This window comes from Microtus pennsylvanicus, chromosome 17 (genome assembly GCF_037038515.1).
Source record: "Microtus pennsylvanicus isolate mMicPen1 chromosome 17, mMicPen1.hap1, whole genome shotgun sequence".
In the NCBI taxonomy this organism is placed as follows: domain Eukaryota; kingdom Metazoa; phylum Chordata; class Mammalia; order Rodentia; family Cricetidae; genus Microtus; species Microtus pennsylvanicus.
The window spans coordinates 46,372,467-46,389,771 of NC_134595.1; the positions used below are offsets into that span (position 1 = coordinate 46,372,467).

Sequence of the window (17,305 nt, forward strand, 5' to 3'; positions counted from 1 at the left end):
GAGAATCACTTCTGTGAAGAGTAAGAAGCTAGTTTAGGGGCTACTCTAGTTTGGGGCAGAGCTGTGGCAGCTTGACCTGGGGTGGTGAGGACAGAGTCACAGAGCAGCAAGTGAGGGTGACATCAGAGATGGAAATAGATTGTGCAGGCCGTTGATGGAGAAAAAAACAACACCTCACCCTCGTGTTCCTGCCTTGTGTGGCCGGAAGCACACAAGGTGCTGCGGCTGAGTAGGGGGTCACCTCAGAGTGACCAGGTAGAGGTGAGAATCTCAGACTCCGTTTCATAAGCAATGAACTGGAGATGCCATCAAGGTGGCCCAGCGACAGGGATGCCAGAAAGTTGCACTTGCTGCGAAAGCTTTGGTTATTAATTTCAGGCTGGCATTTATTGAGAGTCCCACCTCTGCTGGGCACAGCTCTTCATTTCAAGTGTAGCTCATTTATAGATGTTATTGATATCTCCGTGTTATATGGGAAGCCACTGAGACCTTACGAAGAGCAACATAGCCAAGATTATGTGTAGTAAGTGGTAGCACCCGACTGGCTCTAAAGCCATCACACTTTGGTAATCAATAAACATAATCAATGTGGTTGACTGCACTTGGGTTAATTTCTGTGGTCTCTATTCTATGCCAAATTGGAAAAAATAAGAAAAAGAAAACAGGAAGCATCTTCAATAAATGCTGTGGGCTTCTCTAATGGGTTGGACAGCAATGTAAAATAAATGCCATATTGTCACCCTGTGGGGGGGGGGGGGGCAGCAGTCAGGCAGCGTTTTGATAGATAACCTCTTGTTAAAACACTGAGTGACAGAAGGCTAGAGAGATTGCTCAGTGGTTAAGAGAACTTGCAGCTTTTGCTGAGGACCCAGATTCTATTCTCAGCACCTACAGGGTGGCCCACAACAGTTTATAACACCAGTTCCAGGGAATCCAAAACCCTCTTTTAGCCTCTTCAGGTATGAGGCATGCACACAGTACACAGATATACACACAGACAAAACATACACACAAAAATAGAATATAAAAAAAACTAAGCTACAGTGGAGTCCAGAGACTAGAGAACATCCACAGGCCAGGGAGTCTCTCAGTTTGGCCTGCCACTGCCCCTGGGGCATGGAGGCCTGGAGAAGAAGCAGTTCCGGAAAAGAGGAGAACAGATTATGACAAACTAAGAGGCCCAGGCAGCAGAGGACTTGGCTAAGGCTGGGAGGTGCCTCAGGAGAGACGGCCTGCCTTTGGTGACACAGCTCATCAGCTGAGCATAGGTCTGACAATGCTAAACCCAAGGCCGTGAGTTGATGAAATTCTAAAGCCACCTGATTGTCTGTCACAGCTGTTGAGTCTGCAAACTCTGAAGTTCCAGAACCGGGTGCACATGATGCCACATTCCTTCAGCAGGATGATCCACACTCTGGGGATGTTGAAAGAACAGAGATGGGCCTCTGCCTGGACCCATCTTGGTGCTGTGTCCAAGTCCTATGCACTCAGGGGACATCTCCAACTGAAACGTTAGCCACTAGAGGACTAGAACCTGAGGATTCTCCAGAGATACTGAGTGTACAATCCACAGGATGGAAAGCTGGATGTGGGCAACAGCGAGAGGCCCCTGCCGCCCAAAGAAGGAAAAGTACTTCCTCGAAGACTGCTCTTCAAAGACAGACCCACTAACTACGGAGTCCACAGTTTGGCTGACATCCACCCCATGCATGCAACTGTCACTCTAATTTTCAAGGACCAAAAAAATAAGTTGGCCCAATTCTTCATTTTGTTCTTTCGTGGTGACCCTTGTGATGCCCCCATTTTGAGATATTTGTTTTATATGCATAGGTGTTTTGTGTGCAGTGTGTATGTGTACCGCATGCATACAGTGCTCATGGAAGCCAAGAATAGCACCCCGGTTCCTAGGAACTGGGGTTAAAGACTGTTGTGAGCTGGCAGGTAGGAGCAGGGAACCAAGCCACCTGGGCCCTCTGAAGGGGCAGCCAGTTCTCTTAATGGGTGAGTCCCACCCTCTTACTGTGAGCACTTAGAAGAGTCTTACTTGTGGTATTTTTAAGAGCTTTTATGCTTTTATTTGTTCTTTCCCTCTACATCTTTATCTAATTCTATCTATAAATTTTTCCATTCAAAGAATATTTTTCCTTTCTATTTCTCTCTCTCTTCGATACTCTGTTTCCTCCTTTTTCATTTCTTTCTACATTTAGTAGTATTCTGACTTTATTGCTTTTAATACTATCAGGTTTTAATTTTGTATTCCCCCTCTTATAGCTTCCTAATTTTCCTTTTGAACTTTGTACTTAATGAGAAATCATTTTTTATTTTCCTTTTCTTTAAATTACTTTCTCTTGCTCTTCTCTACAGCTTTCTCCACCCACCTCCCTTCTTTCTCTTCTGATTATTTAACCTTGCTTCTCTTTCCCATTTCGTCCCCTTTCTCTGCTCCTTCCCTTATCTCATTCATTTACTATTTCACATTTATTTATTGCAAATAATGTTTATTTTTGTACCATACTTTACAGTGGTTCTGCCATTTTCAGATTTTATAGTCAATGGTGATATATTGATGTGCCATATTTGAGTTTTAAGTTTATTTCTGTATTTTATACAGTGTGATGTAGTCATTTCTAAAAGCAGTTTTGTCTCCTCCCACCTAGTTGTCCTGGGAAATTACACCTTCTAAAGTAAGCTGTTCAACAGAAAGGTAATATGCCTCCCAATCCCAGAAGAGCTTTCCAAACCAATAGATGCACAGATGCAACAAGGAAGTGTCAGGAACACGAGGAAAACAAGCAACACTGACTCTTTCAAATGCTCCCAAGCCCTCAACCACTGAACTCACTTAAGTGGCTAAAGCACTAAGTGAAGATTTCCAAATATTTCTGGTAAGAATGATGAGTGATCTGTGAAAGGACACAAACAAACAGATGAATCCAGTCCAGGGCCTGCAGAAGAAAATCAGCAACATGAGGGAAGATGGGAGGAAAAGCCAGGAAAATGAATGAGAGAGCATCAGCGATGTGGATGAAGAAGTCGGCAACACAGAAGAGCAAGCAAATCGAGATTCTGAAAAAATAAACAGATGGAAATTTTGGAAACAAAAAAGAAATCCTAAAGGAATAAAATTTAGAAACACAGTGGAATGCATGACCAATAGCCACAATCAAGCAGGAAAAAAAAAGACTCTGAGGGGTGGAGGACAAGGTTAGTGAATACTACAATCAATCATCTATAACAAGAAGTAAATAAATTAAAAGAGCATGACCACAAGATCTAAAAACTCTAGGATATGATCAAGAGACCAAACCTAACACTCCATGGGCTGAAGCTTGAGATGAACACTAAAAGCATAGCAAATATAGCCAACAAAATATAGCAGAAAATTTCACAAGTCTAGGAAAAGAATCAGACATTCAATCAAAAGCGGCATCTAGAACCTTAAACAGACATGACCAGAGAAAAAGATCTCCACAACAGATTACAGTCAGGATATCAAAAATACAATGAAAAGAAACATTATTAAAAGCTGTAAGAGAAAACAACTCCCCTACAAGTGCAGAAACATTAGCAACCCTCAAAGCCAGGGAATCATGAAACAATATCAAGCCCTAAAAGAGATAAATGCCAACTCAGATGGCTATACCCAATTAGAAGTACACGAACATCAGCCTAAATCAGCCTAGGAAGGATTAGCATCAATTCCAGTTCTAGATGGGAGAAAACTAGCTTTATCAGTTCAGGAAATAGTGGTCTCCTGAATTTGCATCTTACAAGACTTGTATAATACAAGAGAAACCTAAGTATGTTTAACATACAAAGGAGGCAGCAACTGTTAGCAATGATCCACAGAAGAACTACACAAAAGTTCCTCTTATATTAGTATATCAGCTCAGCTCCTACTCTTGAAATAAAATTTAGAACCTTTGGTCTGGTAGAATCATATATCTACATCACTAACAAAAATAAAATCTTCAGACCTCTTACAAATTTAGGGAACGATCACAAACAGACTCATCTTCTGATGTTCAAGTGTACCTCCTAATCAGTCATGTCTTCATGGGAGATTGCTCAGAGACAGTGGGAGAAGTTATCAGAATAGAAATAATGTCACGCTCAGTCAGTACCACCCAGAGAGGCTAAAGCAGAAACACTATGAGTCAAAGGCCAGTCCGGATTTCATAGTGAGAACCACTTATAGCCAACTAAAATGGAGTCACAAACAAGAGTGCCAGCCCTTTCCAGAGGAACTCAAGCTGAGATGCTACAGTGAGGTGGTTTTTATGCATGGCCACCAGACACTACCTTCTAAGATGCTACAGTGAGCTGGTCCTTATGCATGGCCACCAGACACTACCTTCTAAGATGCTACAGTGAGCTGGTCCTTATGCATGGCCACCAGACACTACCTTCTAAGATGCTACAGTGAGCTGGTCCTTATGCATGGCCACCAGACACTACCTTCTAAGATGCTACAGTGAGCTGGTCCTTATGCATGGCCACCAGACACTATCTTCTAAGATGCTACAGTGAGGTGGTCCTTATGCATGGCCACCAGACATTATCTTCTCTTTTGTTGTTGTTTTTTTATATTTATTTATTTAAGATTTCTGCCTTCTCCCCGCCACCGCCTCCACTCATATTTGGTTTCTAGCCATAAATAAAGGACATTGAGCCTATAATTCGTGATCCTAGAGAAGCTAAATAAGAAGGTGAACCCAAAGAAAAACATATAGGCATCCTCCTGAATATTAACCTTCATCAGGCGATGAAAGGAGACAGAGACAGAGACCCACATTGGAGCACCAGACACTATCTTCTAAGATGCTATGGTGAGGTGGTCCTTATGCATGGCCACCAGACACTACCTTCTAACTTTATCTCTTCTTTTTATTCTTTTTATAATAGTTGCCTCAGGCATAGGCATATTTCAGAAACTTTCACATCAAATACCTCAAGATGGAGGTCTAAAAACAAATTGTAACCTTTCTGGCATGAAAGAAAATGCTCTAAAGAGAGATATGTGTGTCTCTTCTTTTGCTATCATACTATTATAATAGTATACCCCCAAGGAATTGTAATTTGCCCAGGAATCTCTTTCTAGGTGGAGGGAATGCCTAACATTCTGCTGTGGCCAGAAAAGGAACTTGTCTATCAAGAAAAGATTTTACTCAGTTTTGACACCTGGTCAGACCACAATGGACTGGAGCTGAGACACTGATGTCTAAAATGTGGGAGACAACACATTGACCAGGACAGCTCAGCCTCAGGTGTTATTCCTCCGGAGCTACCCACTTTTATTTGGTTTTGTTGCTTGTTTGTTTGTTTTTGAGAGAGGGTCTCTGATTGGAACCTGTGGATCATGGATTTGGCTAAGTTAACTGGCCAGAAAACCTGAGGGATCCTCATGTATCTGCTTTCAAAGCATAAGGCTTCTTGTGTAGGCAGTAAGGATCTAAACAAAGGGCTACATACTTGTCCAGAAAGCACTTTACTGGATGACACACACACACACACACACACACACACACACACACACACACACACGGCAGCCCTAGTTACTCTTATCCCTCAAAGAGTACAGTCAGCAGAGAGAACGTTCCGGAAGAAGCACTCTTTGAACACCATTTCAATGCAGAGAATCATCTGGAATTGGGAGGCAGCACTCCCCGACTCAGCCCGGTTGGATAAGATGAAACTTTACTGCCCTGAATAAATAAGAAAAATGCCTTTGGGCAGGAAATATTTGTCAGCTTTCAAAACAGATAAAAACCAAATTCCATGTTAGTCACTGTCACCTCCATCAGGGCACTACACTGTTCTAGTACATCAGACCCTGATCCTGATATTTCCAAACTTCAAGTCATTCACCCACAGCCCATTGCTTTTTAGTTTCTCTTTCCATGTTCATCCTTGATGGGCTTTCCTTCTTCACGCAACTAAAGGAACCTGCTAAATTCAAAGACACCTAAAAACACAAAGGCAACATGAATTCAAATCCTGTACTGTTTCTTGCTGCTCTTTGGACTTTCCAGAGCAAAGGGTGCATTTTATTTTTTTGTGGTATTCTAACACTTTGTGAAGCACATTTTTTTGGCTGACCGAGTAGCAGTGAACTTTGGATGACATCTGAGGATGCTCATAGTCAGTGGAAAAAAAAAAAGGCTGGATGTAATCTCAAGGTACAGGCATGGCAGAAAGTGAGAGACAGAAGAACTACTTGGACTCTGGAGACAGGGATGACGGAAGTGGTCCCTCTGAGCCTCATGGGCTTTCCTGTCATTGACATGGGGTCTTTCTGGTCATAGTTAGCATCTTCTTCTTGATGAAGGCAAAGCACATACTAAGTAGTCCACAGTTGAAATACTTACGGATTTCACAGTTTGCTCCCACCCAGCCATGAGGGCAGTGGCAGGTATAACCATTAGGCTGGTCCAAGCAGGTTCCAGCATGATGGCAAGGGTTACTGTCACATTCATTGATGTCAATGTCACACTCTTCACCTACAAAATAAAGAAAATGAACAGTGATTGGCTATGTCCATATCCCCCATGAGTTCGGAAGGAAGGAAGGAAGGAGGGAGGGAGGGAGGGAGGGAGGGAGGGAGGGAGGGAGGAAGGAAGGACAGACGGACACAGGCTGATGATCATGACTTCCAGCCATTGAGCCCAGCCTACTATTTGTACAAAGTAAGAAACTGTTGAGAAATCCCAAACAAGGAATTTTTCACTTAAGCAAAACTGAACGAAGAAAAAACAATCCTACAAAGATTCTCCCCCTTAAGCCCATGAGGAAGTAAAGCTGTTCTCACATCTGAATAAACCTTAGGGGGTCAATCTGAAAGGCAAAGTTGGTTCCTGATGTTGTTCAAGTCCACTCTGCTTTGGAGTCAGTAGCTGAATCTCATGCCATTTTCTGAAATTCCAGGAAGCTGAACACTCACAGGTTATGATTATTTTGTAGCCAAGTATTTGAGTTTGCTGGTTTGGACACTGGCTCTTTAGTGGACACAGTTGTATGCCCAGATCAAGTCTTTTGTGAAAGCCACTTCTCCTTTCTTAGACCCTCTGTATGCTTAGATTCAGCAGGGAAGGGACTGAAAACCTCAGGGGGAGCATCAAGTCCAATTAGAGTGGCAGTTACATGCACGAGGTTAGCCCATCTCTGACATGCCCTTCCTGGAAAATGGTGGTCCAAAGGATGCTCACATCCACTCCAGTCTGTTTATCCCCCACAACCAAGATGGCCAGACCCTGATGAGATGCAACATCCTGGGCTTTCTGACCTGTCTACAGAACGTGCCAAACTAGCACACAAACCAGCAACACTGCAATACAAACATCCCCATATAGGAAGTATCTTGCTAGTAAAAGTTTCATGAACAAAAGACACCCTTGAACAATTTTACAGCCATCACAATGAACGGATACAAAATGAAGACATTCCTTAGACCTAAGGGCCTCTCATCAAAGCTGAAGAGGACACTTTACACTAAGACAATCATTCTTAAAGGGAAGAAAGTGGAAGAGAACATTTAAAAATAATCCCTCATTTGCTTAGATAAATGTAGAAAAGGAAGCAAAGAAAATACAAACACAACCCTGCTCTCATCATCACAGTCAACTAAAAGCAAAACCAAATATTTTGCTCCCATTTACAGAAGGCAACGTTTCGTTTTATTCGGGTAATTACTTCCGGGCTTATTTGGCATTAAATTGCTTTTCTATCGGCTGTTGGTTTACTTCGTATTTATGAAACTGCCGTATGCTACTCACAGATCATTTCAGAGAAGGAATCTTACACTGAAAGATTTTCTGTCTGTTCCGTTTCACACTCTCTGCATACCTGGCATCTGACTTTTGTGAGTCAAATCTGTCAAACAAGACACTCACAGTCCCAGGGTCATCCCAAAATAATTGCAATTCAATCACATCAGGTAAATTTGTTTCTTGCGATAAATATAGTAACATATATCAATAGAAAGAACGCAGAGTCGATTGCCTCACACACAAACCTGTTCTAACACGTTTAAAATGTGGTCTCTGTGTATTGGCGAAGTGATTGCTCTGAGAGGAGAAGGGCATTGACTGACTACATCATTACAGATGGTATTGCATGGTAAACCAGCTGAGAAAGGCTGAAGGATAAAAATCAAAGTTCTGACAGATAAATACATCAGTGCCCCCTTTCCACCCATTTGGGAGGCGCCTTAATGGAGACATTTGCTAAACAATCGCGTGCTTCAGCTGGGAATCAGACATGGAAAATTCTGAAATGAGACACCCATGACCTGAACAGCAACAGTGAGAGAAACAGCCTGGCTCTTCCCAGCCTTCACAGTCACGGTCAGGCAAGCCCCAAATCAGCAAGCCCAAGGTCAGTGTTGCGCCCTCTACGTACCACGTGATCTTAAACTCCTGACAGGCCTCAAGCCTCAAGCATCAGTCTTTCCCTGTGGCTCAACAGGCTGGCATTGTTTCCAGACAACATGCATTATTCTACTAGAAAGGCTCCGAGTGTTGGTTTTGTCTACTAATTGTCAACTTAAAAGTCTGAGGTTTTGTGAAACTAAGACAGTTGTCTTTCTAGCTGACTTGCTTATTATATTCTTTTACTTAAATTAGAAAAAAAAATATGCAATGCTCTTCAATAGCATTTGTGAAGAGATACAAAACGATATTTCTCCTTAACTAAGGCTAGCAATTAGGACCTGAACATGAAGTCTTTTACAGTTTACTTTCAATCTATTCTTCTCTCCCCATCCCCATATCTCTCTCTGCATTCACGTGTATACACATGTACATATAGATGCATGTAGGTTTACATATAGGTGGAAGCCAGAGATTGAAGTTGGGTATCTTTCTCTATCTTGCTCCATTTTTTAAATGTGTACAAGAATTTTGGCTTCATATATGTCTGTGTACCACATGCATGTCTGGTGCCAGAAGAGGCCAGAAGAAGGTATCAGATCCCCTGGCATGGATGTTATAGATGGCTGTGAGCTGCTATATGGGTGCTGGACAGCAAACTCAGGCCCTCTGGGAAAACAGCCAGAGCATTTATCTGCTGAGCCATTTCTCTTGCCTCCATCTTATTTCTTGCCGCAAAGTCTCACACTGAACCCAGAGCTAGACTAGCTCGCTCATAAGTCATGGGGACTCCCCTTTCTCTGTCCTCCCCTTCCCAGCGCGCCACTTTTCACATGGGTGCTGGAGATCCACACTCGGGCTGCATGGCCAGCACTTGACTAGCTGAGCCGTTTCCCCAGCCCTCAATCTACTGTTTTCTAAGAGGCAGGGTAGATAATATATATCCTAGGTAGTACTTACAAAAGGTTATAATCACAGTGATTTATTTATAATGCTTTCTTTGGGTAAATTAGGAAGTGTAAAACAACTAAAAACTATCCAAAGTCATTACTGTTAGTAAAGCCTTGAGTTAGCAGAGTCCATGCTCAAAGGTATAGATGACAATCTCTGCAACCACCATATCTACATTAAACACGCCAGGCTCCAGGCAGGCGCTTTAGCTTGTTCCTTCACACTTTAATAGGATTTTACTGTGGATGAAGCAAGATTCAAAAACATTATTTAGAACTTTTCCTATGATGGTGAAAAAAAAAAACTGGAACCTGTCTTAACCACTTCTATAAAGTAGAAGACTGAATAAAATATATGAAAAATAAAACCCTTTAAAGAACTAGATACCACGTAGTCCTGGGTTGCAAAAAACAAAACATGGCATGTTAAATGTAGGGAAAGCTACATCAGAAGACAGAGTCCCTCAGATAAATAAAGCACCTGAAATACTAAAGTACACTGTATCCCAGAATGATGCTGTCTCACTAGAGTTTGCTATCAAATATGATGTACGCATGAATTCTAGAATCCTGGCAACAAGGGTAAGAGACAAACAGCCCCCAAACTGGTAGCAGATGAGGAAGAATTCAAGGCTTACTACTCACAGTACGTCAGTGAAGTCACTAAGGGTCCCATCTAAGGAGCAGGACAAAACAACCACTACAGTAGAGGGTCAAACATGATCAACATAAAAAGGTTAGTATTAAAAAGATAGTCCTATCACTCACCATATTAACATACAATGGCCAGCATCCAAACAAATCTGGAGAAAAGGAGGAAGAGAGGATGAAGAGGTAGGAGTCTACCTGCCCATTTTCAAAAGTCACGTGGCTACAGTAGATTTTAGGTATTGAGGCTGTATGGCAACTGAACAGACACATCAATCAACGAAAAAGAAAAAACCCCAAAAATAGAGCCACGCAAATATTGCCAACTGATTTTTGACCGAGGTTCAAAGGCAGTTCAATGAAAGAGAAACAAATGGCCCTTTAACTAATGAAGCAATGTTTAAAAGGAAAAAATAAATAATGTCTAGTGGGAAAACTCCATGACGGACTAAGTCTATAAAGAAAAGTAACTAGACCAGAGAAGCCTCGCTGAAGGGCAGCGCTGCAGGGAGGGAGCTGCTGCTGATCGAATGACCTTGAAAATGAGTCACGTTCAGCTGCTGTTGTTGTTTGAGAGGAGGTCTGACTAGCCCAGACTGACCTTGAACACACTAAATCGCCAAGGAAGACCTTGAACTTGTGATCCTCCTGCCTCCACCTCTGGAGTACTGTGATTATATTACTAAGCCTTCATGCCTGGTTTAGGCTTGGCTAAACTAAATGAAAAAGAGCTGCAAGCAGATCCTATATTCTGGTTGAAAAGTGATTTACTAAAAGAACACAAAGTAGCAACTTTGTTACCGAACGTTGGAATTTAATGACGAAGGGGGGGGGGACTACTTACATTGCTATTATTGTGTGTTTTGGGGGTGGGTTATGGGTAAATAAAAGAAGACCATAGAGTTTGGACATCACCATGACTTCTCATTAAACTTAATATAGATACAGAGAGCTGTATAGTAAGACGTGCACCATACACACATTAGTGTATCCACAGACAGTCTCTGGCTTGTCAGGCAAGAGGCTCTGAAATCAGTGACATATAATAGCAACAAGCCCTGTTAGTGCCTAGATAGTTATTTCAATATTCTCCACGAAGGAGCCAAGGGACCTTGGAGAAATGGATGACTCCAGGATGAGGACAGGAACTAGACAAGATGAGACTAAAGAGTCTGAAAACATCAGGAAACAGGCAAGAGCTGAAACACAACACAACAAAGCAGCCACCCCCACACCCACATGGGGATATGAGGAAGGGGCACATCCATCAAATGAAAGACCTCTCAGTGCCCACATTGGGAACATTGTGAACAATAAAACAAACTAGAATGTGTTGTCCTGTAACATAAACCATACACTAAGTACCCGTAAGCCCTAACTAATATAAATGATTGAACAAACTAATAAATGGAGGATAATAAACAAATCTCTCACAAGGAAGAGTTCCAAATAGTCCTTTAGCTACCCCACCCTCATAGTGAAGCATAGCCCCACTCACTGAGGGTTGGCCATGCCAAGTGACTTCCACACAGTGCAGCATGGTAGAGAAATGATGGTGGAAAATGGAAGGGGCACCAGCTCAGCTAGTGACCAAGGCTATCAGTACCCACAAGCTACGCTGATAGCAGGAGGCCTTGCTATGCTGTGCCAGGCATGGAAGATGGACAATAGACATGAGAAGACCTTTGCCATGGAAGATATCCAGATAGCAAAATTAAAACACACACACACACACACAAAAAAAAAAAATGTCCACCATCATTTTGCCATAGAGAAACTCAAACTAAAGCCATAGAGAATGCTCACTATACAGCTAACAGACTAACAAAGCCCTGGAGGAAAGGGTGGATGCCAAACCAATAAATGAAAGATGAGAAGGATCCACACTGGGTGGTGGTTCCATGGAGAGAGCTGTGCAGAAGAACACCAGGCTTGCAGAGCAGGAAAGCACTTTCGGTTTGCAGGGAAATGGGACATTGGATTGAGTGTTTACTTAGATGACTATTTTTATCTAACTCCATCAATGAAGAGGTTCTCAAACACTCGCTAGTTGGCCAAATACAAGTTTTCCTAGATCTCAGATGAACTGAGAGGCAGGTAAGCAAGAAAAAGAAAAGAAGATCAAGGGCTGGAGAGATGATTCCAGAGGACCTGGGTTCAGTTCCCAGCACCCACAAGGCAGTTCACAACTACCTGTAACTCCAGGCCCAGAGGATCATGCACTATCTTCTAATCTCTGTGGACACTAGGCACACATGGGGGACATACATACATGCAAGGGGTCAAAATTATTCCACAGTTTTCAGGCAGAGCAAATTATAGTGGCAATAATACTATCTGAAGTGCTAGCCAACATTTAAAAATTTAAAGCAGAAAAAGAAAGGATCATCTATGAGTTTGGTACATGCTTGATAGCTCTAAGACAGTTTGCTAAATAGGCAGTTGGAGGTTCATTAAATATTCTGCAGTAAATATTCCATTTTCTCACCTAGAAAATTGGCAAAAAGTAAATTTCAAATACATTAAAGATTTAAATACTAAAAATTAGCTCATACATGGTTATAATGATATAGGAAGATACTAACAAAGCCTCAATAGTTAAAGCCATTTGATAACCAAGAAAAAAAAGGGGGGGAAATCAAGATTTAATTATGTAAAGCTGAAATATAATACATGTAAAGCAGAGGTAATGAACTAAATGGCTAGGAAGAAAGATTAGTGTGGATGGCCTAGCAGAAAAACAAAGTTATGAGGAAGTGTTTAGAAAATAAGGAACACAACTGGCAAGAGATGTTTTTAAAGTTTTCAACTCTTTGAGCCTCAGACCTACAAATTAAATAACAAAATAGAGCTGTTGCCTTCCAGAATGACAACTCCGGAGCATGTGTGTCAAGACAAGTTGGCGTTTACTTTTGCTTTCTTCCTTAGGGAATATAACATATATGTAATAATCTGTTCTTCTGGACCCCTGGGTTTCTATCCCGAAAAAGTGTACTAAAGTGGGGCGAGGGGCATATAGAGAAAAATACATGTGTAGAAACTTTCCTTTCATTATTGTTTGTAATTTGGAAACGTTCCTAACTTCCAAAAATAAAATTGAAGATGAACTAAAAATAAATCTTGGCATTTTATAGACCAACAAGTCAACCAATAAAAATGCTTTAACAATAAAGGCTTAGGTCCTCTTCCAAAGGACCCTTGTTCTGTTCTCAGCATCCATACTGGGCAGCTCACACCACCCATAACTCCAGATCCAATGACCCAATGCCCCCTTCTGGCCTCTGTGGGTACCTGCACTCATATGCATGCACACGTGTGCGCACATACACACACACACACAAAATTATAAAATAAATATTTTGAAAGTGTAATTCTTGGTATGGAAACACATTTATTATTTATTTACTTATTTTGTCTAGTTAAAAGTAGGCTACAAATAACATATTATTATTCCATTTGTGTCCATATATGTACACATACATATGTACACATATACACTGTATGCCGTATTCTATTCATAGACCTTCAGGAAGACTCTTGAAAGTCAATATATTAATAATGTTATTTCCCAGCAATATGGTGTTAACTGGTGAATTATTATTTCAATAGCTTTAAACTTCTAATTTCTTCTATTCTTTGTATTTAATTACTAGTAAGATAGAAATATCTGGAAAAGACCCAGGAATCTTCCCTGATATATTTTTGCCTCCACTGACTAATACATAAATGTCTCTCTGCATTTATAAACCACCAGATAAACAAAACCATCTGCAAATCATTTTCTGGAGCAAGCCCACTTCTCAGTCTCGGAACAACACAAGAAGAAAACACGGGGTGAGAAAAAGATAAATAGGAAAATCAGAAACTTGGCTATTGGCACCTTCCCCAAGGGTAAACAGATAAGGCTTCCCTGGAAAGGACTGGAGAGTGGACTTTGCAAAGTGCTGTAGAGTTTGGAGATGGCCACAGTGGCACAGAAGAAGAGTTCAAACCTAACTAAGTGGTCCCCAATAGAGGATGCCATGTGTTTCCCTACAGACCCTCCACCTTCTTTCATGGGCAGGCTACTCCCAACCCTATAGAGGAAGAATCCTCCACCTAGATTGACTTAACAACATACCAAAATTATAGGCCTTATGTCCTTTTTATGTATGTGTGTATTGTATATGTGTAGGAAATATGAATGATCATGTGTGCTCATGTATGTGGCCCCCAAGGGACAATGCCGAATGTTGTTCTTCAAGCACCAATCACCTTGTGTTTGGAGACTGGGTCTGTCACTGACCTGGAACTTGCCAAGTGGCTACGTAAGCTGGTCGGTGAGCTCAGGGGACTGGCCTGTCTCGCTGTCCCAGCTCTGGGGGACAGTGTTGCTGCCTCACTCAGCTTTTGTATATGGGTCCCAGTGATATAACTCAGGTCCTCATGTCATTACTACAAGCAAGCCCATTACTAAGCTAAGTCCCCCAGCCCCGACCTTGTCTTATTCTTTAGTTTTCAAGGCTTCTGAGTTCTGCAGGGAAAAGCAAGGTTAAAATTTGGAATATTCTGGACTCTCGTGGTTTCAGAGTTTCTTTGAGAATCTGATGAAAACTGAGAACCTCCCCCTTGGTGCACACATCCAACATAACACTGCACTTCTGCTTTCACAGATTTGCAAGCTACCTGAGCTCAGAGGCTGTGGCTTGGACAAAAAAATTCATGCTAGATTGGATCCCCAATCTAAAAGCAAATCCCTGACAATGTTCGGGAACCACCAAGACTAGGGTGAACCCAGCTTCTGTGTCTGCAACTGTCATTTAATTCTAGCTACCCACTCCAGTCTGTCCCCACATTCCTATTCTACCCTGAATCCTTCCTCCCCAACACCAAAACTGTCACTTTTGTAACAGTCAACGGTGTCTGGATAGAGTTCACACAGAGAACATGTTTGATCCTTCCTGTGCCCTTCATACTACATGAACACTGACACTTGCAAGTGTTCTCATGAGCTCATGGCTTATGCTTCAGAGCTCCAGCTCTGGAAACAAACAGTAATGGCAGTGCCAGCAAATCTAAATGAGAAATGCTGGCTTCAGAAGAGCCTAGTTTAATGACAACATAGTCTATTGTTTTGAAATGGATCTTGTTGAAGCCATGCCCCTGACATTTCACAATGGCATCTCTGCTTTGCAATCACTCATGACAGAAGGTTTGGGGTTGTCCAACCTTGGCAACCATGGGGACTATGAGGTGAGTTTGAAAACACACTCATGGACCACTCACCTGTGAACCCTGGTGCACAGAGGCACGTGCCGTTCAGGCCCTCGCTGTCACAGGTTCCGCCATTCAGACAGCTGATGTTAGCACAGGGGTCCTTGTACAGTTCACAGTGTGTTCCTGCAGAGAAGCAAATGAGAAAGGGTGACCCATGGAGCACTCCCCTGTCCCTGTAGCCTTCCAAAGAAAGGGTTGCACCAGCATGTGACAGCATTGGAACAGATCCATGGTGTATATGTGTTCATGTGTGTGCGCCTCAGTGTGGCTGTGTCGTGTGTCAGGGACCATTGTCCTAAAGATGATAGCAGGGACCATTGTCCTAAGGATGTTTGCAGAAAGCCCCACTACCTTGAGAGCTGTTTGCTAATGGAACCTGCCTCACATCCCAACTATCTTGATAGCAGGGACCATTGTCCCAAGAATGTTTGCAGAGAGCCCTCACATCCCAACTACCTTGAGAGCTGTTTGTTAACGAAGCCACAAAAAAAGAATGTTTCTGCTTACACCAGGTGTGCTGACTTACACCTTTGCTGCCCCGGCAAAGTAAGCACCAGACTACAGCCCCAAGGTCCAAATCAGGAGCAGAAGGAGAGAGAGCACGAGCAAGGAACTCAGGACCGCGAGGGGTACACCCACACACTGAGACAATGGGGATGTTCTATCGGGAACTCACCAAGGCCAGCTGGACTGGGTCTGAAAAAGTATGGGATAAAACCGGACTTGCTGAACATAGTGGACAATGAGGACTGCTGAGAAGTCAAGAACAATGACACTGGGTTTTGATTCTACTGCACGTACTGGCTTTGTGGGAGCCTAGGCTGTTTGGATGTTCACCTTACTAGACCTGGAAGGAGGTGGGAGGTCCTTGGACTCCCCACAGGGCAGGGAACCCTGACTGAGAGGGGGACTTGATTGGGGGAGGGGGAGGGATATGGGAGGCGGTGGCGGGGAAGAGACAGAAATCTTTAATAAATAAATAAATAGATAAATAAATAAATAAATAAATAAATAAATAAATGAAAAAGTTCCTTCCTGCCCCTGCCCCCCATCCCAAGCCAAATTCCTCATTCAAGGGCTATATAAGTTGCAACCATTACCCTAATAAACTGAGACCTTGACAATAGAACTTTGCTTGGTCTCGTTTCTCTCTCTCACCCATGATTCTTTCAGGTAGTGCCTCTTTAAGACCCTGGAATAACTGGACCTGCTGGATGGGTCAGTCGTGTATGTGTGTGCTTGTGTGTACACATGTATGTGTGTGCATGCATGTGCATATCTGTGTGGATGTCTGTCCCTGCGTGCATGTATGTATTTGTGTGTGTGTGAATGTATGTCTGTGTGTGTGCATGTGTTTGGGTGTGTGCTTGTTTGTTACATGCATGTGTATGTGTACTCCTTAAAAATGTACCTTATTAGAAAATAACCAATTTAATCCCTGCCCAAAGTAAGTATGGTATTTTGTCTACTTAGGGAGCTTATCTACATTTTCTCTGCATATCTCAAAGCCTATCGTATGGAAAGCCAAAAACCTGAAAGTTAAAATTTCTCAATGGCCAGCTCCCACACTCATACACATATGGGCAGCAGTAATTGACCTTACAGAGCTACCAAAAAAAAAGAGAAAGTAAAAAAGGAAGACAGGAAGTTAGGGGGAAGTATTAGACAGACATGGGGAGAAGGGGAGTATATATAATAACATTTCATTGTGTATATGTATAAAGTTCTCAACAAAATAAAAAAAAAATCTCCACGGCAAATGCTGAATCTTTAAAAGAAACAGGAGATGGTTAGATAGCTAGAGAAACATTCAACATTCAACAGCAAAGGTGAAAACTGGGTGTCAGATGCTTCAAGGGTTCCAACTCTACATAAAGACAAGAGGAGGCAGGAGGGGTTTCTCCATGCATGGCCTTCACACTCAAGAGGAAATCAGCCCATGCTTCAAGTCTCCAGGCACCCTGACAGCACACGTCCCAAGCCCTTTCTCGGTGCCGAATGACTGATTTACCCCTCACTGCAACACCCAGAAGAAGGGGAAACTGAGGGAAGGAGCTGCCTGCTGTCCCAAGTCAGCAAGGGAAG

At 42.4% G+C, this 17,305-nt stretch overlaps 1 protein-coding gene across 1 annotated transcript in view; it reads right to left on the minus strand.

The window, feature by feature from the left end:
- Positions 1 to 17,305, minus strand: part of Dner (delta/notch like EGF repeat containing) — a 280,000-nt gene that overhangs the window by 14,071 nt on the left and 248,624 nt on the right. The window contains exons 10-11 of the mRNA XM_075951627.1: positions 15,230 to 15,343; positions 6,369 to 6,500 (exon numbers count right to left, since the gene is read on the minus strand). Of these exons, the coding sequence (XP_075807742.1) occupies positions 6,369 to 6,500; positions 15,230 to 15,343 (246 nt within the window). The remainder of the gene's footprint in view (positions 1 to 6,368; positions 6,501 to 15,229; positions 15,344 to 17,305) is intronic.